The sequence below is a fragment of the Diorhabda carinulata genome, chromosome 6 (assembly GCF_026250575.1).
Source record: "Diorhabda carinulata isolate Delta chromosome 6, icDioCari1.1, whole genome shotgun sequence".
NCBI lineage: Eukaryota > Metazoa > Arthropoda > Insecta > Coleoptera > Chrysomelidae > Diorhabda > Diorhabda carinulata.
This window is the reverse complement of record NC_079465.1, coordinates 27,632,910-27,658,310: the sequence shown is the minus strand read 5'-3', so window position 1 is coordinate 27,658,310 and position 25,401 is coordinate 27,632,910. Positions and strand designations below refer to the sequence as shown.

Here is a 25,401-nt window from a genome sequence, read left to right as displayed (position 1 = left end):
CGCAGTTTGCATTACATTTTGCAACATCCCTGACATCCATTACTTCTTATCTCTGTGGTAATCGTTTTTTTTAATTCCTGAATATTGGCAGGTTTTGTTTTCTAAACGATGTTTTTAAGGGACCCCACAGGAACTAGTCTAAAGGATTCATGTCGGGCCTTCCAATCCATCTTCTTGGAAACACATTATTTAGGTATTGCCTCACCACACACGCATAGTGAGGTGAGACTCCATCTTGTTGTACTCAAATATTATCATTCCGGATATTGTTATTGTATGAAAATTTCTAAAAATGCAGTTTTCTTGCACCTTTTGATTTGGATAAATATTTTACTTAAACTTTCTTACTAATTTACTGACAGTAGATCCTGTTATGGGATTTCGATTAGGATATAAATTATTAAAGATATTACACGTTTCTTGTTGACTTGTTGACCATATCTTGAGGATTTCGAAAAGCGAAAAATATACAAGGTGATCCATTTGAAATAACAAACAGATTTGACAACAACGTAAAAACTACCATAATACCGGCCATATCACAAGACCCTTGTAGACAAAAATTTGTTAATTGTGGCGTTCCAGACATAAAACTCACTATGTATATGAATAAAATGCATACCGCTAGGACAACATATCCTCCAGATAAGTAGCATGTAGTTGCCTACAAATTTTGAAGAATTTACATAATACATAAGCTATCGACCGTTGTTTCACCAAACATTCGCCCCGTATATGATATATAATGAGATGAGGTTTCATTTTGAAAAGTAATAGGCTTCATTTTCGAGCATAAATTTAAATTTCGAGATAACTGAGTATTTTAATTCGACTGATCGACTGTACAAGCAGACAATTAATTATATAGCATAAAAAAACTCGTTCAATTATCGGTAGATTTGACTAAAGTGATCAATATTATAATGAGGCCAATAATATTTTATTTGCTATAATGAAGCCTCCCGAACAGGTAAGATGCTTCGAAATATAGTCTTTCGATAATCATCAAGCAATTAATAAAAATATAAAATTAATAAAACTATACTAATAATATGATTATACTCGATAAACACAATACTGCAGTAAAATCGACCATCAACATTGATAATGTAAAAGACCTAATTTGATTTAATCTTCATGTCCTTTGAGGATTATAATCCACCGACATGTACGCATAATAATTATATTTAGAATCGACTTATACGGGGTATTGTGTTGACATTTTTTCTCCTCCCTATATTATGAACAAAGCATTTTATACCAAAAAAGTACGACGACGGGTTGTTAATTTTGTGATATGAATATTGATACTACAATTATAAAGAGTGTTGATAATATATACATTTTGCCATTTTAGACCAGATTTTGTAGTATATGCAACCAATTTCAAATCTGGAAAGACGGTTTGAGGTGTGGGTGGACACGACGGTGGGCTCTTGTTCTGAATCTTCTTTACATTATATGTTTATATTGTCCTCTTCTTCCGAAGGAAATTCATTAATATCGTCCTCATATCCTTATCCTATTCATAGTAAATTTCTGATTCCGAGCTATCTGTATCCGGATTTTCAAATACCTCCTCATGGTTCCGGTGTGTCAACGTTTACTTTAGGTTAGGTTAGGTTAGCTGGAAGCGCAGTTGCCAGTTGTATTTTGTTCTAAAAATATTGTACTGTGGACCTTTGAGAACCCGCCATCGGCATTCAATGGATATCAGTACCAATAAAATAAATACAAATCGTCCTATGAGCTGATGGATATGTTGACGATTCCAAAAAGAATTACAGAGGTACTAGAAATATAATTTAGACTTTTCTAACCCCCAACCAGGTAATATTCAGCAAACACACAAATAATAATAAACTCGCATAATTCAGTTCCATTCAGTTTTTTGGTGATTCAAACTTTATAGTCTTACAAACAAATGATTAGTAATATTTGATCATTTTAGGAAATTTCTCTGCTTTTTTATTATTATTCAAATTTCCGAAACCGTTGGTGATATCCAAACCTACAAAACCCAGTGTCCACTACTATTGTGGCAGTAGCAAAATTATGGTAAAAAATATTAAACGATGTTGCCACCTCAACGGCGTCCTATTGTTGGAATAATAGTTAAAGTAACAGAATAATGTTATAATTGACTTTCCATATTGGAATTATACCGAGTGTTTATGATATGATTGTCTATTAAAAAGTAACGCAATCCTTGAGTGGCGGATCTATAGGGAGAGTTTTCGGGCTGAAGTTCCAGAAGCTCGTAAAATATATTCATTAGCAAGACTTATCTAATTCCACTACTACTTCTTCATTTGAATGATATCTATTAACGTTTTAATACTTTATTTGTTAGTTCCATTGAAATGAACGAGCACTAACCTTACAGGTGAATAAATTCTTTTCAAATAAGACAATTTTGTTTGATCTACCATAGGTGTAAATACCTTATTTCATAAATTAAAACAGACGCGCTTAATTATAGTCCTACTTGAGATAGGAAAAATTATTATTATACCTTGTTAAGTTGCTACAACTGAATATTAAATTATAAAAGGTAAATAGACGAGTAAAATGTACCTAGCTGTAAGGCAGTTGGGCTTAAACAGGGTATCCCATTCGTCTGGAAAATGAAATTTCAAAGCAAAAACCTTACAGGTAAATAAATTCTTTTCAAATAAAACAAACGAAAAAAAAAAACATTCCAATTCCATAGTATCTTTATAAATAATAATGGTGGTCACACTCGTCTGAACTAGAGTCATCATTTGATTGAATTATGTTGAGTTGAAAGGGGGCGATATCACATAATTATCTTCTTCTTTGATAACATGTTCAACACAGTTTTTCCAAAGCTCTTGGCGGTCTGCTCCTAGAACTTTCTTCGCGAGTTGTAAAACCCATTTACTCAGAAATTTATCAATAAATGAATCTCACCTAGCGACGCCACTGCTTATCACAGGCTACCCAGCAGGAATATTTCGAAGAAATTGTGTTCATACGCATTTATGTCAGTGGAGATGATGATTCCAGTTGGACTGACAGTTTGTTACCGAATTTCATATGGGTAGTGAACATTATTTTTCATTTCTCAATTTGTTGTGAAATATTTATTATTCCTCGCATAACTGTCTTCTGCAATTGATATTGGAAGAACTATAGTGATAAAGTTATTGATAAAGAAATCATAAAAATGAAATTGAGATAGAAACTAAGAAGATAAAATGAAACAAATTAGAAAAAGTGCTCAAAATATTCTTTGCCACTATGCGTAGATAGTGATGCAAATGCACAACCATTTTGGTAGCTTCACTGTGCGCAAAGAAACCTTAAAAACTGTGTGTTCTCACTTGGAAGTGTATCTCACGGAGATGCTTTATTACATAAAGACTAGGCATTCCGTTGTAGAGAGAATTTTACAAACGTTTGAATCATTGAAAGCGTACTTTTTATTATTGCCTTACCTACTCAAAGATTTTTTTGGAAACGAATTTTCTGAATGCTATTTACTAGACCAAAAATTTTGCTCTATTGAAATCCTCGGAGCTCTGCGAAGACTATCAGAGATTAAAAAAGATGAGTCGAGTCTAGTCAAAACGTTAATATAATCTATACTATTCATAAGGAATATTTAAACGCGAGGACAAAGATTTCACCGGTGAATTAAATCATTTTCAGTGGATGATGTTGCCTGAAGTTTCCCATATGGGAACAGATTGTGCAATCAATCGATATTTTGTCGCAAAAAACGTGCAGCTTGATGACAGCAAACTCCTTGACCAGTCTCAGAACAGAAAATTTGTACACAACAATTAAGATGAACCTAAATTCAAAAAGCTTCTGGCATACCAAAAAAAAGACAGCATGGTTCAAATCTCTTCACAATGAAGAATGAATCCTATATCGAGTTGTTAAAACTTGCAGAACTTTGCGATACCTGGCTACAACGCCAGTGTGAAGAAGGTGTCCTCATTGAAAAATGCACAATCCACAAAAGATCGGAATAAATTACAGACGGAAACAGTTACGAAAATGATGTTTTTATTTTGTAATTTGAATTAAAACTGCCAGGAGTTTTATATTCCACGCAATATCAAACACTGGTCAACATCAGTTAAAATGAAAAATATTGTTGAGAATTAAGTGATTTATGTAAATATATCAATGAAGATCTCAGTGATTGTGATTGCGATATTTTTTAAATTTGATAGGTATACATTAGGTTTGTTACCTTTACCTAGTACTAAGTAGTCATTTACAGTTTATCAAGTTTTAGTTTACAATGAAAATCATTGTTACTACGAGTACACTCTATAAAGTGACACACCTTTCCTATTCGTTCGATGGTTGAAATAACTCTTTTATTCATAAAAACATAAGTAATAATTACACTAATAAAAGAACCGATTGTTTTCATCCATTCCTGATAATGTGTCAGGCTTTAGGGCAAGATTTCCTGCTGAATCATAATCTGTGTTTTGGCTTTGTAACTTTTGGGCCTTGCAACCCTAGATGGAACTCCATCATGCATCAAAAAATCTTCACTCGATTGGACTTGAATATTCTAGTATCTCGAATAAGTGATTGTTTAAAAAATCAACATTAACTTTAAATAAGTGTTGGTAATGTGATACCTTTTGACTTGTGGATTTTTATTACACCAGTGGCGTGCATTACGGGAGTTAAACACACCTTGTGGCGTCAACAATTTTTGCCCACCCCATAATCCATCAATTTAATATCAAAATTAATAAACTCTAACAAATTTCTTTTTCATATTGTCAAGCTAGCTAAGATCGTAACGGTTTCTTAAAAACCAGAAATAATAGCTTCCGTTATTTGTTTACTTTATTTTTTCGGTGAGTGCGACAAGTTAAAGCATGAATTATTTCTTTGGTGTTTATGATTGTAGATCGATCCCAGTTAGCATGTGAGACGCTAGAACGTTCTACGATTTATACTTTTTGGATCAAAGTATCTTTGTGTGTGAAGTTCGTATACGAGTTGTTCTTGTTCATACCAATTCAGACTTGAAGATTCAAAATAGGTAAATTATTGCATTAAAAATACCTGGGCTTACCATGGACTACAACGTGCAAAAATATGCATCCTCCAGGAGCTTAGGCGATAGATAGTATTGTATTGATCAATAAACCTGATCGACGACCCATGTGCCCAGAAGTAGCAGCTCAGATCAATGAATCTACGGATCTGCCTTTGAGTACATCTACAGTGAAAAAGAGATTGAGTAGAAGCTGCCTTTTTTGGGGGGGTGTCAGAATAAAATTAAGAGGTTGAAGTGGGCTGGAGAAAATCAAAATTGAACGCATGAAAAGTGAGAGAGAGTCGAAGTTCGAGGAAAACACGGCGGAGGCTTGGTGATGGTTTTGGGAATTTTGTAGAAGTAATGAAACTGGAGGAATTTTGAAGAAAGAATGCTACGAAGAAGTATTAGAAAAAATGTATTGCGTTCGAACTAAGCAACAAATTTATCTTCCTGCATAACAAAAATCCCAAGCATTCTTCGAAGCTGAGCAAAGAGTATTTGAAACAGTTGTACTGAATGTACTGAAAATAATGATTTGGCCGTCACAGTCCCCGAGTTCCACCCGATTGAATTGTTATGAGACAAATCGGACATTGAAGTTCTTCAAAATACAATCATCAAAATCGATCGTATTGTTTCAAGTCAAGTATTAAGCAGGCAAAAAATTTTGACCAGTAGTGTAGTTGCTGCTCTTTAACTATCTTCGAGTACTTGAAGAAGATATATTTGTTATGTTGCCAAGCTCCTTAAGCTTACTACTACTTTTTTAATGATTCTTTTTTCCCATCAAACTGGTTTACTGGTTCCAATCACCGGAAAGTTTCTTTTACGCACTACATTTTCCTCAACTAAGGTTACAATCGATGCTTTCCACATCTTAATTAACAATGTCTAATTTTACGAATAACAAGATTTCAAAAATCTGGTTTTAATATCCGCATTTATGAAGTTTGATTTTACACCCTGTAATAATAATAGTGATTAATGTAGACGTAATGACCAAAAAAATTGCAATGCCCTGGATCCCTATATCTGATTGATTCTTAACAAGCTAATGAAACAGGTTTAGATCGATTGAGTATGGCCCAGTTTTTCAGACGCGCTTCTCTGCTGAATCTTAATAGGACCACCAACAATCAACAAAAATTATTTATTAACATTTTAATGTTCATATTACAGAAGCGGACTAGCCTTGGATTACGTAATTTCAAACATGCATCTTAAATATAAATTGTCTTTCGATACTTTCGACCTATTTTGTAATGTAATATCTTTTCAAAAAATGACATATATTGGATGTAACTCAAACTAATGAGTGTATATGTTACAGACTGTTTATGAAAAATAGACCATATATGAAAGGACTAGTCCGTATAGCAAAGGACTGAGGATATTAGTCTATATGTATGAAAAGCTTGTCCTTTAATGAGCTGTCTCGTCCGTTTGTAAAAGGTCTAGTCTATTTATATACGGCCCAGCTGCACCTACGCCATATGTATAGTTATAAGATATTTAAACACAATTTTTTTATTTAATTATTATAGAAATGAGTTATACATAAAAATCCGTACGCAAAGAATACAAATCAGGACATTTCATTTTTTTTATTTGTTCGTACAACTTAAGCTATTAAGGCATTTAGAATTACATATTACATTACCTTTTCGACAAGCACGTTTTTTTGATTGACATTTACCCTTACAATTACATTTTTTTAAAACCTTGCCCATGTCCTGTCGATTGAGCAGTAGCCACCGATCTAAGAGGGATTTCCCTGTCTTTGGAAACTTCTTCAATTTTTAAAATGTTAGCAGGGCACGTACTAAATTCTGAACGGCTATAGTATTTTGAAATCACTCCTTGTTTTGTTCCCAAGCGGTAAAAGCCATCTTCTGTGGCTTCCAGTACTACACTTAAAACTGACCTAGCATCTCCTCCGCCTCGATCGACGTCTGGAACGGGAATTCTTACAGTTGATTCGATTTTCGGTTGTGATATTACTTTCATTCGTTTTACCTGTAGCTGTAATCCATCATGAGAAGCTTTTTTGCCGTTACTATGTTTCTACTTCTCGTGCAAAAACTGCAAATATTTTCCGAACATGGGTTTCCAACATCGAAACATTCTTCATTCACGGGACTGAAACAAGTACTTCATATCGGACATTAAATTTATTGACCATTATCATGATTTTCCGCTAATACTCCTTCCAGCTGCTCTTCTATGACCTCTTCTGTTTCTGTAACAATTTCTATCTCCGATTGATGCGATTGCTCGATTTCTGCATTACCAGCAATGTCAACATGAATGGAATTAATCACATTTTCCAAGTCTTCTTCAGTTGTTACACTATCTATAGCTTCTATTGGAATATATGAAGCTTTTAATCCTATTTTTGGTTTGCCTTTGGTTTCAGATAAAATACTTTGTAAACAACAGCAAAAAAGCGATAAATTGGAAGCACTGCCATCGAGTATACGGCCTGAATCTCACGGTCTATGAAATACCATATTTTTCACATACGGTTTGCCCAATTTAGACCTTATGTATACGACCTAGGCCATATACATGCGGGGTCTGTAACATAGAATAATCTGCAGTTTCCATGGCCGAAAGGAACATTTTAAAAAACGTGAATATGTGTATAGGGTTATATTAGACAATAGAAAATAGCATATAAATGAGAAAATCACGAACACTAAAATAGAAAACATTTCATCCAAAAAATTTCTCGAAACACAATTCATGATTGCGTGAAATGGCACGAAACTTGAAACCGAATTTTCTGTCATTTAAGGCAAAGTAATCTCAATTTGAAGTTAATAACGTGAATGTCAATTACCTAATGATTTTGGTATCTTTTCATGAATTTCCAAATTCATTATTGAGTTCAAATACTTAAGTATCTGGCAAAACAATAAATATGTTAATATAAACATCGATAAATTGGATATCTAATTTTCTTATTTACCTATTATTTTCCTTGTTTGTTATCACTTGTTACAGCACGTAAGTAATAATGAGTTATGAACTAAATTACGTTTTAAGTACGGGAAGTGTTTTAGTACGGTACAAGAATATTTAATCTTCACGGACGTATATTATAATATGTTTTTTTGTTCATACTGTTTTCGGTTTTAGAACAAAATTATATTAAAATTTGAAATTCATAATTGACAATTTTACTGAAAAATAACTACTTCACTAAGGCAAGATTGTAAACAAAGATTTGAAATATAAGGATACCATAAAGTGCCATTTTCCGGACTCAAAATAGTACTGTAAAGTCCATTTTACAGTACAGTATGAAAAAATAATATATTACATAACTAGTTTGGAAAGTGATACATTTCGTACAAGTTACTATTTCGCACGAGCCGAACGTAACTAGTGCGAAATACACTTTCCAACGTGTTGTGTACACTATTTTTCCTACGACCACGTAAAAATTCTTTAAAGAAACGTATTTTATAAACAAGATACTCAATTGAACAATATCAGACATGTGTTTAAAAATATATAAACTCTACAAAATATTTTTTATTTTTTAATATTAAAAATAATAAAAATGAAAAGAATGATTATGGAATAATTTATAACTAACTGCAGAACAGAGAAAGAACCAATAGAACAATAAGTTTTTTGTAACTATATTAGATACCTAACAAGAACTAAATAATTATTAATGATTTTGTTTATTGATGACCTGTTAGTCTATTTTCTAAATACTGAGATGTCTGTCCTATGTCACAGCGTCACGTTGGTACAAGACACTTGATATATAATATTTCTTTTGTTTTTTTGGATATTTTGATACCAAGTTTATATCTTTAAGTTATAAACTTCCATTAATATTTTTTGTTTTGTTAAATTACCAAAGCTTGAATAACCCAAACAAAATTGAAATGGAAGATTAATAAACTAATTTTAGGTACAAATTATTATCACATATAGTTTTACAAATACAGTCTTTAATTTTCTAATAAACAAACAATGTGTGGAATGATTTAAGATTTGAACACGTACAAAGATCATTGTAGACTATTATTAACACAAGATGGAATATGAGAATACACTTTTCTTTAATTAATACTCATAATCTATTTTCTGTTATAAAAATATCCTTTTTACAAAGGTTCATTGAATGGAGTGTACAACAAGAGCTTAGAGAAGATTAAATGAGTCAGGGCATAAAGGCCGTGAATCGCTAACATTTTCCCCTATTGATCTATTACCGTGATTCTCAAAGTTATCCAGGTGGACCACCAGGGGTCCATGGGAGACTCGATGTCGACAATCGTAAACGAGGGTCCGTCAGTACAATATATGAGAGTATTGAAGGTAAATATTCTTATACCTTCAATAATTCAATTCTAAAACTTTTGTTACTCTTGTGATTTCGCATAAAACTTTTCCAATCTCAAGAACAAAAAAAAATATTTTCAAATATTTTATTCCAAAGGTTACAAAAAATAATGAGTTAGTTACGATTTTATGTATTAAAATTGACAGATTGCAATTCAGTTCTGCTTGTGAGGAAGTTATAATTTTTTTAAATGAATAGAAAATTCTCATTTAGCTAACTGGTGGAGTTATCGGACTTAGATTCTTGTAAAGGAAACTGTAGAAGCGTGGAAGAATATCGAGGGAGGTTGCCTAATCGCGTGGTTCGTCACAAAAAAAAATTTCTAATGAGGGAAGAAGAAGAAAACTTTATCTTTATCTAGACAGAATGGCATATCAATATCATCTGTACAAAGAACTATTACACGTAATTTACTCCATATCATGCCCAAAAAGTGCAAGAGTTGTTATCTCAAGACTTGGTTCAGCGAGTGAACTTTCACTTCAAACATAAACATTTTTTCCTAATGAGGTTTACTTCACTCGTGAGAACATTAAAAATATGCATAACTATCTTGAGAATTCAGATGAAAACCCTCCTAGACATTTCCAAAGTGAGCTTAAGACTTTAATGTTTGATCGATCTATCATTGTGAGTTTCCTAAAAATTTTCTCTCCAATTTATTCGACATCTTGCCATTACATTCAATTTTTAAAACTGCCAATATCTAAAAAAATTGGCCTCTATACTTACCAGACTTCATCAGAAGTCATTACTTTCTTTGGGAGGCGTTGAAGGGGTCAATTTATCCTTCTCCTGTTGAGTAAATTGAATTTATAGTTATGGTGATGCCGTAAGCACTTGTAAGACCAAGGTTTTAACAGCTGAAAATCTAAATTATCATGTGATATGTTCAAAATAATTTGCACAAAAGACGTAAACTTCAACCATTTTTATCAAAAAGTGCTTAAAAATTATGAATATGTTGGAGGGAATTGATATTACAGAAGATTTTCTATTTTTTAGTAACCAACAGGCAACTATTGTTGTTTCCATGCGTACCAAATATTTTTTCTATTCAGCGAAGTAGCGGGACATCTTGTCCACAGACACATTGGAAAATGACGAAACGTCCTGTTGAGCATTCTGTTTACTTTTCGAAATACGGTAGACTTAATGATTTAAAGTCGACTTTATAGCACTAATTTGAGTTCGAAAAATTGCACTTTACGGTATCCTTGTACTTCACAGTACTCTTAAATTCTCCCAATCCCGTTTGAAATTATTAGAAATAAAAAATCAATTAACATCAATAACTAAATTTTTATTCTAATTTTTGAATCTTGAATGCAATTCAAGCAGTCTGGTAAGAACTAGAATTGCTCGAATTCGGAAAATAAAAACCTTGGACATTCTAAAAAATGTTTATCTTAATATAAATATATTGAAGTATGAATATATGTATACATCTTTAAAAAATTTTTCAAATATAATAGGGTTGGTGTGAAATACATTATCTTTTGAGTAAAACTTTTAAATAACAAATATGTAAGAATATAAAAATTCTTGAAAATATACGTGTAAAGAAATGTTAGGAAAATCAAACTATTTTTTTTTGAAACTTGTAAATAAATAGCTTAACTTGAAGCAAGTTAACAAAGCGTTAAGTTTTGTCGCAGAAATTAGCAGCGACCAATTTAAGGCATCCTTCATAGGTAACAGGAATTTTTACAAATCAACTGCCACCTTAGCTTCTAATTTATGAACGCTCCGGGGAAATATTTCCCTCATCTCTTTCAGTTTTAAAAATAGCATATTGGTTTCTTATCCACTACACTTTTTACTGCGCCCTTTTGGACTAGAAAGTACAGAATAATCATTTTCGTTGAACTAGACTTAGCAATCCCTCTGCTCACTTCATAACACACCGATTACAATATCTTCATTCTCATAATCCTCATTATCAATGCCATATTCAGCATTCGAGTCAAGTTTAGTATTGACTGTAAACGCATTACTAATATCACCATCATCATCATCATTCAGAAACAAGTTTTATACTTCTCATTAATAACAACGTAATCCATTTTGCACTAAAATCTCGCAGAACTCTATTTTGAACTAAAATCTTACTTAACTGGTTTCATCGGGTCCGCGTTGACCCGATGAAGTACAACAAGGCAGATACAGTTATTGTTTTGAAGTGACACGTGGTGTGTTGAAAGATAATAGTTCAGGATCCCATCGCTTGATCTTGCAGGTATCTGCGTTTTTGCAGTTAATTAACAATAATATACCTATTTACACCTGGCAACCTAATTTTCTTTCAAATGCTGAAGATTGACTGAAAAAACAGATAGCTGCAAGATCAAGCGGTGGGATCTTAGACTATAAGCAAACCCGTTGAGATGTCACGAAACCACCTCCGGGTAAACGTAAACATACGAACTGTGTATTGACAATTAGACGCGCCGGGCTAGATATAACCGGAAGATACCAGTTAAGGGTTAATAATGTTAAAAAATTCACTATTCACTATATTTCATTTTATATGGTAATATTTTAGTTTGATTTCTTAGACATTATTAGAGAAGAAGAATGATTCTATTCTGTTCCATTATCATGATATGATATTTTATCAATAAATCATAAATAATGGGTTTAGATATTGATAAATTTCAATTATAAAATGAAGAACTATATTCTTTTGATTTCTATCGGTTATTTTTCTGCAAAAGGTAAAACTGCTTAAGGCGACCCTGAATTTACCATAGAAAATATTTCATTATTTCAAGTAGGTTGAACTCCGTGTTAATTAAGTGGAATTGGAAACAGGAAATGGTTATAAAATATGAAATTTATAGGTAATGGTGAACCATATGTGCAGATTTGTCAGTTTTCTTACGTAATACCCAACCAACACCATGATTGGATTAATCTACATTCTTGCAGATGAAAATTACTTTGTATCATTTATATGGAATATTACATCGTAAGCTTGAATTAATTTGTAAGTAAATGGTAGAAAAAACGCTGTCTATCAACTATGTATAATATAAAAATGAAATAGTGAGGAAAATATCGCAGCACATGACACAAAGGAAGTACAATTAACCCAAGAAATGGATACTTTGAATAGAGGCAGGCGGAAAAATATTTTGTGAGCTTCGTCCAATGAAGTAACAAAAATAAGCGTTAACCTTGCATTTATCAAAGACAGAAATTTTTGATCTAAAGTAAGCTTAAAATAGAGTTAGTGGGGTTACAATCATTGGTTAAAGTCCACCATATTGAAAAAGAGCTCTTGCAAAATAACTATGAAACTATCCATCGCGTAAAAATGTTGTTATGTTGGTTTTTGTGAGAATTTTAAATCTTCACAAATTTGCTACCTTGGCTTTTTTTCGTAAAATTTAATATAATAAAAGTTGTTAACAAAAAACAGCATTCTTTGAGTCGCTGTAACTTTTTATTTATCAATTTTTTTGGAACCAAATGTTCAGACAAATTTTTTGGCGAATAAATTTAATCTTTCATTTCCTCAATTTCTTGCATTTTTCAGGATTCTACAGCGAATTAAAAGTTAAACTATCACTCAGTACATAATATATTGTAAAAAGCTGAATATACCGCACAAAAGATATACAGTATAATCTCACAAATCCGGCACTATTAAAAACCGGAGGGTGTCGGATTTATGGGAATGTTCAGATTTCTGGATTATAGTGAAAAAGTCGTAGGTAATGAATAAATTAAAACGTTTTGTAGAGGGAATAAATGTATGTAAAGTATTAAATTAACATGTACATAATTAAATAGTTTTAAAATAATCCTTAATTGAGGTCTGCTTTTGTGCAACTTGTAGTCCATGGCCAAAAACCTTTTCTCGTAATAAAAAAAAGTTGAAAGTATTCTAAACAAAATAAATATTTACTCAATACATCAAAATTATTCTATTCTGAGCTACCAAATCCTCCAAAAAACATAAGTGCAATAAATAAATTGCTTTCGAATACCTTCAAACTAATTCAAAATATTATTTTTTATCACTTTCAGGTTTGCCTAGTAAACCCGAAGGACCGAAAGTAATCGAAGGTCGCCGGAAACGGACAGTACATATCGAATGGTCCAGCTTAGAACCAAATATGGAACTTGGAAATATACTCTATCTCATTGAAGAACGACACCATACCGGAGATTTCTTCAACTCGAATAATTTCAGCCAGTGGTCACCCTGTTCAAAATCGATCAAAAATAATCGGTTGTTGAGGCATTTTGTGAAACCTGGAAAATGGTATCAGTTCAGAGTAGCGGCTGTTAATGAAAATGGAACTAGGGGATATTCAGATGGTTCTTTACCCTTCAGGGTATCAACAAGTAACATGCATATTCATTTATATCTTAAAACCATCATTTGACCAATAATTATTTCAATAATGGTGCTATTTGATCGATTTGCATAAATTCTAATATTCAACTACTAACTAATTCGGAACGAACATTATAAATATTGAGAGGAAAAAAATAAAACTTTCAGGGTGTTGATCATTAAGACATATTAGAGTAAGAAGGCCTAAGAATACGCAAATAACTTTCTCTGGACTATAAATTAGTTATACTGAATCAATTTGAAATGACCGTACTAAACTTCACGTTAAGATTGTATGCAGTACATATGAAAAAAATTAATTTATCTAACCTCAACTTGTTATCTGAATTGTAATTTTAAATGTTTACAGTGACGTTATTTACGATTCAAATATGTTAATAATAATATATTTATAAACTATTGAAAAATTCTCAAGTCAATGTCGTTAAAACGAATATAGAATTAATAATTAATTTCCTTTTTCATATTAAAGCTCCCAAGCCTCCGAAGGCTCCACAAAATGTCACAGTGAGCCCTTTAGTCCAAACAAATGGAAGTTTGACAGCTATCATGAGATGGTCCCCACCAATATCAGACTTACCAATCGAAAGATACAAAGTATTCTGGAGTAGAAGACTACAAGGAACCAAAGCGTTGGATTCGGTTTTAGTTCATCAACAAGTGTTACCCAAGGTAAGAAACTGTCAATAGCGTGAGATCAATAATTTATTTTGAATACGATTAAATATTTTCTATTAAATTTACATATTATTAGTATATGGCACATCGACGACGCAGTCGCAAGCTACTCCTACGGGGATAGTTTCCGCTACCCAAAAGTCCCGTAGTGGTTTAGGAAGGCTGGAATACATCGATTCCTCGCCATCTTTGATTTCTCTTTTTCTTAATACCTTAATTTTGTACTTTTTTTCGACGCATTGTTGAAACTTGTTACAGGAATTTGGTTGACAAATACCCGTTTGAAGATACCTGGAAATTATTAAAACCTATTAGAGTATACGCGTTCAATGGTACTAAGATAACTTCATATACAACACTAGGACACACTAAAAGTTTGAGGATATTTGGTCATTTTTAGATTGGATGTACCTAATCAGTTCGAAGATGTGGTCTACTGGATTGATTATACCAATAATGAAGGAAAGAAATCCAAGTATAGAGGAATTAGTTTATATATAAAACAGAAAAAATATTGAATGAATTACTATGTGACTATAGAAAAGAGTGAATCAAGGTCACAACCATATAAAGAATGTTTAGAACGCAAAAAGAAGATGAAGAATCCAACCTTAATTGAAAGATTTATTCATCAGTTAATCGTATCAATATTACCAAAAAATTTTAGCAATAATGAATGAGCCACTCAAATAAAAAAATGAAAAATTAGTGACGCAACAATTAAGCCCGATGTAATGGTTTTTCTATTAACGTTTTGGTAGATACATACCTAGGATAATATTCTCTTCCCAAATCAATTGGTTGAAATCTCATATTACAGAAACATTGGCCTTCGTTCGAAGTTTTGTAAAGTGGAACCATTCCAGTGCTTACCTGGAAGTTATTGAGATATTGAAGCATCATCTAAATAATCTTTATGTATAAAGAGTGAGAAAACAGACGGAATAGATTAAATTCTACTGTTTACTGTATTATATTTTTCCCGAATGCTCGAATTCCCCAAATTCAATATACCATTGGTATAATTTTTACTATGGTGAAATCTAAACTCATAGATCCTCCCTATAAATTACAAATGTGAAAGCATGGACGTTTGTTAGGATTTCACGCTAAAACTACTTGACAAATCATAATGAAACTTTGTACACATATTCAGGGAGGTACTAGAAGTAACAAAGTTGTCAACACATATCAAAATTCTGCTAATTCAGCGCCATATAACATACAGTAATGAAGTTCAAACCCTAAATCTATTTAATCTATACATCCAATACAATTGACTATAGTTTCAGTTATTTTCAATTGTCACTGAAAGCGTATGTCTATAAAAAGCTTCGGAAGCGTAAATCTACATTATCTAAAAATTCGCCACGGGACCGTGCAGAAAAAGTTGCACGGAATCAAGAATCTTCGGTTCATGCAGAGCTGAGAAGACAACAGCAATCAAGGCGACAGAGTGATTTGAGAGCTGCTGGAACACCTCTTCAGATCCAACGTCGTTTAGAAAGACATGCTCAGCGAAGAGCGATAGAAATTTCATGTGTAAGGAGTGGTCCTGGATTTCAATACGACCCTACAATGGAATATCACAATCATCCTCTAAGTGTTATTGGTTCAATGAATAAAAATGTTAATATTGCAATGCACTCAAATGGAAAGATGAAACTCCTGGAACGTGCTGTTCCAGTGGTAAAATTTCACTTCCATTGCTTGGTGAACCAGAAGAACCATTGGAAGCTCTGTTATTGAATGCTACCGATGAGTCAAAGCGATCTTTGAGTAAAATTAGAAGATACAACTCTTGCTTTGGAGTGGATAAAGTTATAAGAATGACCGGGTTTTCACCTACTTTCACAGTTCAAGGACAAATATATCATCAAATTGGATCACTCCAGGTGATAATGAACAGCATGAATTTTTACATGTTTATTTTATAGGTGACGAACAAAATGGAGTAAACCGTCGTTGTCAGTTTATTGAAGAAGTACAAAGAGATAGATACTGTATTGAAAATTCAACGAATGTTACACAGCCAGAATTTGTTGGTGAAGATATTTAAAAGTGCAATAGAAAACTTGCCTTCAAATAATTACAAAGTGATCGGACTCCACGTGGCGAACATGAGAGGCGTTATAATGTACCGGTGGTCAATGAAGTTGTTTTGGTTACTGGTGACCCGTACTCACCACGAGATTTAGTGTTACGGGTACATGATAATACGCTAAAACGTGTATCCGATACTCAAACATTTTATGATGCTTTGTAGTACCCATTAATTTTCAGTAGAGGTGAATCAGGTTATCATTTTAATATTCCAGTCATTAATCCAACAACGGGACAGCCAATTCCAAATAAAAAAATTCCTGTATGGACTTTTAAGCGTATTACACGATGCTTCGAGAGGATGACTTCTCCTTCAGCGTACAAATCAACTTTTTCATCAATTCTTGGTAAATATGTATATTAAAGACGAAAACGAGCGTCTTCGATACATTTCTCTAAACCAAAAAAAGTTACGGGCTGAAAACTACATACATCTACAAGATGCTATTAGTGATGATGGGAATATTAGACCTAATGACATTGGCAAAATGATTATTTTGCCGTCCTCTTTTGTGAACAGTCCCCGTTATCTGCATGAATACACTCAAGACGCATTTACTTATATACAAAGTTACGGAAGGCCTGATCTCTTCGTAACTTTTACCTGTAATCCTTCGTGGTTGGATGTAACTCAAAAGCTTATGTCTGGGCAAAAAGCCATTGATCGACATGACATAGTCGCCCGCATATTTCGAATAGAGGTTCAAAAGTTAATGAACGTTGTAACAATAGGAAAAGTATTTGGAGACATCGAGACATCCACTGCCATATGTACTCCATTGAATGGCAGAAACGGTGTTATCATTCTAATTATTTCCAATTATTTCAACTTCCATTCCAATTCAAAAGGGTTCAGTTTCCGGCAAAGTTTAACTTTGCTGTTACTACAAACAAAGCACAAGGACAGACATTACAGGTAGCGGGAGTGCATTCAGAAAAGCCATGCTTCTCTCATACTTAATACTTTATTAATCTACTTTCTATTATTATTTATATTGAAAACGAACTTCGTCATCGAGTGATGAGCTTGTAAAAATAATAAACTGGGTTTAATATGAAAGAAACTATAAAGAACAAAACAAATTTAAGCCTCTGGAATGACTTCAAGGTGAAACACAGAACAGTAATTGAAGATCATCTTGATTTTTGACCAAGTTTGAAGTGAATTCTCCAATTTCAGCTCATTTTTGAGTGGTTTTTCTCTTATTATAGTAATGCAGGGTTCTTAGTTATATAGCTAGCATCTCTATATTGTTTTACACACAAGTCTCCTAGTAGGAAGTTAGTATTGATTGATACCTAAGACATTAACCAAAATGAGTTTATCAATAAGAGTTGTTGAGAGCCTCTGCTGTCTTTTGAATGGCGACAGAACGCGACGGTTTGCAAGACAATTTTCTTTACTTTTTTTATGTTATCGTCCTTAATAGAGGCGACTCGCATAAGGGAATTTATTTTGTTTCTAGTTGATTTTGTCAAAGAAGGAAGCAATTTGGTAATATTATTGGAAACCATCTCTTGATCATGGTCTAATCGGCGAAAGTCTTGTATAATATTGATACAAAAAAATTCAATCGAATTAAGAACATTCTCCTCCTTTAAAGTCGGTTAAAAAAGGAATGAAGTTGATTACACTAGGAAGTGGAGAAGGTTAAACATTTCTCGATAAAGAAAATAAATATTTTAGCGTTAAGTATATTGTCAGCATCATGGAAATTCTCAAGGGACTGATAATAGGAAAGAAATGATGTAAAAACGAATCTTAATAAAATCTTTGGAACATTTCAACTGTTACAATCAAATCTGAAATCTTTTAGAGTATTTAAATCAAGTTATAGTGAAAAGTGTCATTTTAATCGAAATAACGATTTTCACCTGTTTATAATAGATTATATTTTCAACTAACTATCTTTATATTGAAATTACCGCTGAACGAAAGCTCCTCTTAAAAATGTCTGCCGGTGAAGAAAATATACTTATCCTTCTATTAAATTTAGGTTCTTCCACTTTATTATCGTTTTCTTCGTAAATTGGATTAACAGGTTTATCTTCCATGAAGGCGTATTCGTGGCCATGAATCACTTGAAGAACTAGTAACAGTAAGAAATTTAAAAATACCTGCAATAAAAACATGAATTTATGAAAACGTAAGCTATTAATATGTAGATTAATTAAAAAATTTGCTCAATGTACTGGGTGCTCTTTTATATATTTCAATATTGTAACCTATTCGTAGCAAAAATTAGACAATTCCTGCGGAAAGGACTGAACTTCTTTTGGATAAAGAATGTGATGAAAAAATTAATTTAGTGTCTACCAGGATCAATAGATAAATGAAGTTTACTTAATTTTTGAGCCTAAGACACTATAGTATAGTGTGGTAAAATTAGACTAAAAAGTAAGGGTTGAACAACAAAAATTTCCAGAGAGCTTGATTTTGGTGAAAATCTGGGTTTATCATTAGTCCTCGTTGATCCCATTTGGTCTAAGAAGGTTACTCAAGGTCAAAAGTCAAAATTTTGAGTGTTTTTTGCATTTTATGAGTTTTCTCAACAACCACAAAATGATTTACAAAAGTAGTTTTCTTACTTGTAGATTCTATACAGGGTGTCTCACGACGATTTAACACTATCTGTATATGGCAAAATACTCATAGTAAGATCTGAAAATTTCTTTTGATATTTCGGTTACGATCTTTCTAACTAAAATATTTTCGGTTCTACCGGAAGTCGACTGTAATTTTGTTATTTTAAATAGAACACCCCATATATTGATACATTTTTTAAATATACGTAAAATTTCAGTATAGTTTTGGTAAAAAACTTTTTTCGAAAAATGCACACTTTTTGAGTTTTTTGTGTGAAAAAATTTGACCGTTGCAGATCTTTATAAATTATTTTTTTACGTGGATACCCTTAAAGATATAAAAATTGTTTCTATTCGGTTGCTTTTAGCAAGGTCAGATGTATTTGAGTCTCTATTGAAAAATTTTTCATTTTATACAATACGACCTTAAGAGCGAATATTTTTTGAATTTGTTCGTTTCTATTTCACTTTTTGTAAAAACTTAAAAGGCATCCTTCATATCACAATTTGTTTTTATATTCTAGAATAAACTATAATTTCGATTTTTCGATACAAAAGAGATACAACCAAAACTTCAATACAAACTTTTTATACTCACACGACACTAGTGTGAGAAATTGTATTTTCATAAACATTATTTTTTATTGGCGCAAAGTACCAAGCTAGGGTAATCGAGATATAAGGAGTTTTTTTTCGGCAACACTGTTTTTGACAGATCGCGCGTGAATCCTGTCTTGTGTTATTGTCAAATTTGTTCAGTTTGGTCTATAATTTAATCATAAATTGACTTATGAATGAACAACGTTTGCAAATTATTGAATTTTACTATCAAAATTCATGCTCGGTTAAGAGAGTGCATCGCGCACATCTTTCTATTTATGGAAAGTTTGGTCGGCCTACTGAAGGAACTCTTCGGAAGCTTTTAACTAACTTTCGAAAGCAGTTCACACTATTGGACATTCAATCACTAACACGCAAACGTACAGTGAAGACCGAAGAAAATATTATGGCTGTGTTACTGATGACTGCGAAATGTCGATTCGCCGCCATTCGCACCAATTGGGTCTGTTACTTCACTACTTGGAAAATTTTGCAAAAAGATTTGGGCGTAAAACCTTATAAAATACAACTGGTGCAAGAATTGAGGCCACACGATCACCCACAACGTCTAACATTTGGTGAATGGGCGCTGGTAAAGTTGAAGGAAGATCCTCTTTTTTATGTGAAAAATGTATTCAGTGACGAAGCTCACTTTTGGTTGAATGGATACGTCAACAAGCAAAATTGCCGCATCTGGAGTGAAGACCAACCAGAAGCATTGGAAGAGCTACCAATGCGTCCCGAAATTGTTTGGTGTGGATTATGGGCCGGTGGCATCATAGGGCCGTACTTCTTCAAAAGCAGCGATGGTCGGAACGTTACTGTGAATGGCGAGCGCTACCGTGTGATGATTGACGATTTTTTTGCTCAAAATGAAAGAATTGGATATTCCTGACATGTGGTTTCAACAAGACAGTGCCACATGCCACACGGCACGCGAAACAATGGCCAAATTGAGAGCCACCTTCAGTGAACAGTTGGCCGCCTAAACCTTGTGATTTAACGCCTTTGGACTATTTCTTGAGGGGACATGTTAAGGCTAATGTCTACAGGGATAAAACAGCAACGATTGACGCACTGGAAGTGAAATACTGACCGATATGTTGGAGAGAGTGTGCCAAAATTGGACCTTGCGCATGGGCTATCTAAAGCGGAGCCGCTGCCAACATTTGGATTAAATCATCTTCAAACATTAAATTATACTGATCGTTCTATCTATTCAATTTTTTCAAAATAAAATCACTGATTAGCTTCTAAATAAACTTTTTAAAAAAATTCAACTACAATAAAGAAGATAATGCTGTTATAATGATCGAATTTATTACTTATTGTTATAAAAACCTTCCAATTATTCATGTTCCTCCGTACCACATACATATATACAAAAGAAAAGAACTACTACTTGAAATTTAAATAAAAAAAGACTTACCTTTGTAGATGATTGCACCATATCGAATTATGAAATGAAGTTGGTTCACGTACGGTACATTACTTTATATAAGAAGCCGCAACAATAGTGTACCTACTCAAGAAAATGCTATAGCAACAGTTATTAAAGCTATAAAGTTACAGTCTTTTACTTCTGAATAGATAAATAATGGATGTATGGAAGTGATATTTTCGTCTAAGATTGGCATTGTGTGGTTAAAGTTACCAAATAGACCATGAAATGCATACGTAAAGGTAGTTTTTAAATCAATAAGCACGTGACGGTTTTGGCGTGGGAAGAGATATCTTTTGTACATCAAAAAAGTCGTATTTCACATGTCCTAACATTCAGAAACTTAATAAAAAATTGAAGGCATTTTTATATAACTAAAATCTGATAAGTTTGTATCTACAATATTATTTATCTTTATATCTACGGGTTTTATTATTATACTGTCGGTCTTGGACGAGTAGATGTTTTTATCTATATGGAAATTGTAATTTTTCATAATGTATCCATTTATTGAAATGAATAGAATTTAAAATTACACGTGAAATGGAGGTATGGCCCATAATATGAAAAAAATATTTGATTGTAGAGGTAGTCATATAATCTAGTCCATAACTAACTTGGTCTGTAACTTCCTTGGAAAAGAGTAGCGAGAAAAGTAAATTTAATGTTTTAATTCAGATTTTGTATTTGTACACGTCTACCGTTCGTAATCTACTTCCAAATTTGCCGATATGAAGTTGAAGAAACTACTGTCAAAGCAGAAAATAGTTTTTCTAATAGTCCAGGAAGCAGTGACAGGTTTTCATGGCTAAGTCTGTCTCATTCGAAAATTCCTGTTTCCCGAATACCCGCAACTGTCAGCTGCGACTTCGTGGTGGAGCGATTAGAAAATAAAAAGTTTTTTAGTAATTGCCTCCTACTCGAACATTTCTGAGATTATAGTTTACCTAGTGTTTTGAAGAAAAAACAAAGCTGACCATAACATGGTGAATTATACCTTAGCTGGCTGCTTGAACATTATTCGAATTATAGGTCTCTAAAGATGCGAAATCAGAGCATATATTCAAGTATATTTTCCAAATTATGAATTATGATTTTATCAATGAAAGTGATTGACGACTTGGCACAGAAACAGCAGTTCAAATCAATGAATCCAGAGATCTGCATTTGAGTACTTCTACAGTGATGAGGTTAGTGGAAAGGATATTGAGAGAAGCTGACCTCTTAGAAGGGTAGCCGTGAAGATGTAAATGAAATGCAGAGGCTGCTAAAGAACATAAAAATTGAACGCATGAATAGTAGTAAAGAGTTTTATAAAGTAAAGAGGGAAAGTTTGAGGTTTTTGAGTCTAAGAAATGAGTATGTATGTAGAATGTATGTAGAATTTACTAATAATTATCAAACATGCAAAGATGACAACCAACTAAATTCATTTACAGCTTTCGCTTCTCCATTGTCATATTTCGAATCGGTTCGATTTATTGGGATTCTGAAATATCTACTTAGTCTACTGCCAGCAACTGCTGTCGTTTCAAACAATTGGTTCTTAAACATTTTTGTTTTTGTTCCATCGACAACTATAAAAATTTTGCTGATACCGGTGGACCCCCCTGCAGCTACGTTACTACTAATTTCCAAATCTCGAATAAAGGGAAGATTAGGTCTGTCCATAAAAATTGCTATCTATGTGGGGCGATGACAGGGTTATAAAATTTTAGAATCCTACTGCAAAAAATTTAAACTGGAACTAAATCCCGGTAAAACTAAAATAGGGGCTTCCCCGATGAATGAAAGAAGTCATTATTGAGCTCTCGAATACCTATGAATCTATGAACACTATGTTCACATTCAATGGAATATTTTTAAACAGTCTGCACTGCATTTTTGTTATTTTTAACCATTCCTATGACCACGGCTAAAATCGAACGATCATTTTCAAAACTAAAATTGATAAAAACTTATTTAAGAAATTCTATGGGACAAGGAAAGTTACGCAACTTAGATATTCTATCCATTGACCATTCCATAGCCCGAAATTTTAGCTTCCATGATGTCATTAACAGAAAGCCTGAAAAAAAGGAGTATTAATAAAAAATATTTTGTACAAAAATTATAATTTAAATTCAATTAAACTAAAAGTTCCTAGAAAATCAATAATTTTAATAGCGTTTTATATACCTCCTTTATCCTATTTATTATAAAATGAAAAAAAAAACTTTATCGTTGATTGAGCTACTTTATATTGCGAAAAAAAGGGCCCAATCCGATTAATTTGCCACGGGCCTTGAACATTGTTATACCGCCGCGTCCGTATATTAAAATCATGGAGATAGATAAGGAGTTTTCCGTGACGTTTCCTGGTACGTTTTCCAGAACATTATTGTTTTCCGGGATATTTTCTTCAGCGAGAGTAGACAAAAATTCGAGACGTATGGACACTTTTAATCTGCAGTCTTTTCTAACCCAACCATACAGACCTAAAATTCGATTGACGTGATCACCTCCTAAACACATTTTAGTTTCACTGTGTATAATCCGTGTACAACAATAATGAACAAAAAAACCCAGTTATAAAACACTTCATTCCACTCCAACAATTACACTTCCGAAGAATCGACGTGAATGAAAAGATAAAACAAGAAATAAAACTTAATTAAATTCAAACATAATATGACGACAAGACACTTATGTCCCCAATAAAATTGAAATACGACGTGAGACAAAACTGATACGACATTAACTACTAAATTACATTTTATGGAATAAGTTAGCGTGACCATATACAGAGCGAGCTCTCTTCTCGTTGGTGTAAGAGAAGACCGAAGGAAGAAATAAGTTACCTATATATATCTTATTAAATAACCCTATAAAAAAATTATTTTTTTAACATTAATTCCTTTTAAACGTCAGATAAATGAGTTAAAGTCGCCTTGTATATTATGAAACGAATAATTCTGGCCACAGTTCAGTTATCTCTTTTCTGTGGCTGAGCAAGTTGTAGAATTCATAAACCTGTGAGGAGATGCCTCTGTGAAAACTCTAAACAATTTTGGTCTTTAGTAACGTTACGAACTCGTCCACAACATAGATTGTGAAGCCGTTCTATCCGGTTACAATGGAATTCTAAAATTTGGAGAAGTGGCGGCGTGGATATCAACCCTAATTTTTCAAATGAGGATGAAATGTACTCCACCAAATATCGCAGAAGGAGTTGCAAATACTTCTTGGAATCTTTTACCAAGAGATTTGCTATAATAACTTCAGAATTGGCGAAAAGAAAAATAATATAAAATAAATTGTTAATTTTAAAATATGTCATTAAGTTTATTGACTTATTGGGTTCATGAGAATAATATTGTTCATAAAACTGCTGCGTTAACTTTTTCAGTCGTGTGTTAAATGTCACTTTTCACGTTCCACATTCCACCAATTTCTCTTCGACGTATGTAATTATTCTAATTTCTGCAGATTTAACCGTCCATAAGAAAATAAATAAAAGTTTATCAATAATTAAATAAATTGGAACTTATTATCAAACAAATGATTCATCATACTTTCATTCTTCTTTTAGAATACTACCCACTTCACGCTTCGTGATCTTCAGCCTCATTCACAATATTTTCTTCAAGTGCAAGGTATTTTACAATATGGGAAAGAACGACTTAATGGAGAAAAATCTGGATTGGTACTCAATACTACGGATTTTGTGAACGGCAAGTATCCTCATATATGAAATATACTTAAATTTTCAATAGACAAATAAAAACAAATATTTATAATTGGATACAGCTTTATTGCTTTTCAAAATATCCTCCATTAAGATCAATTCATTTTTACATGCGTTTGAACCAATTGTCGAAGCATTTTTTCCATTCTTAATGAAATACCTCCAAAACGCTTCTTCAGGTATAGAAAAACTTTAACCTCTCAATTTAGGAGGAATCATTGGTTGTCAAAACAGGACTGATATCAATTCGATGTTTTGACTGTACAAAAACATTTTTGTATGAACTTATTTGTGAAAGCTCGCATTGTCGAAATGGATAATGGGATGATTTACTACTGCACAACAATGTTAGGTGGTTGAACCAAGACTGCATCTCTAACAAATATTATTCGCCAATTTCGAAAATTTATATACATTCCTTTTCAAAATTGATCAAAACAGATAAGTTTTCTTAGAGAAGAAGATAATATGACATATTCAATTTTCA

The 25,401-nt window shown here is 32.7% G+C and overlaps 2 protein-coding genes across 2 annotated transcripts in view; one reads left to right on the top strand and one right to left on the bottom strand.

Annotated features, from left to right (window-relative positions):
• Positions 1-25,401, top strand: part of LOC130895059 (anosmin-1) — a 45,329-nt gene that overhangs the window by 15,523 nt on the left and 4,405 nt on the right. Inside the window, exons 3-5 of the mRNA XM_057802171.1 lie at positions 13,446-13,766; positions 14,252-14,451; positions 24,759-24,900. Coding sequence (XP_057658154.1) covers positions 13,446-13,766; positions 14,252-14,451; positions 24,759-24,900 — 663 coding nt within the window. The remainder of the gene's footprint in view (positions 1-13,445; positions 13,767-14,251; positions 14,452-24,758; positions 24,901-25,401) is intronic.
• LOC130895060 (prothoracicotropic hormone) lies at positions 14,473-23,488 on the bottom strand. Its single transcript, XM_057802172.1, has 5 exons — positions 23,366-23,488; positions 21,176-23,255; positions 18,487-18,678; positions 15,227-15,330; positions 14,473-14,748 (listed from the first exon to the last, which is right to left on the bottom strand). The coding sequence occupies exons 2-5, from the start codon at positions 21,194-21,196 to the stop codon at positions 14,520-14,522; spliced, it is 546 nt and encodes a 181-aa protein (XP_057658155.1). The 5' UTR covers positions 21,197-23,255; positions 23,366-23,488; the 3' UTR covers positions 14,473-14,519.

What these genes read in the sequence shown, in the direction of transcription:
- LOC130895060 (XM_057802172.1), bottom strand. Translation starts at nt 21,196, where the DNA reads ATGGTGCAATCATCTACAAAG. An exon ending in TGGTGCAATCATCTACAAAG is followed by an intron (nt 18,679 to 21,175) that starts GTAAGTCTTTTT and finishes TTTTTATTGCAG; the next exon opens with GTATTTTTAAATTTCTTACT. An exon ending in GGAAGAGAATATTATCCTAG is followed by an intron (nt 14,749 to 15,226) that starts GTATGTATCTAC and finishes AATAATTTCCAG; the next exon opens with GTATCTTCAAACGGGTATTT.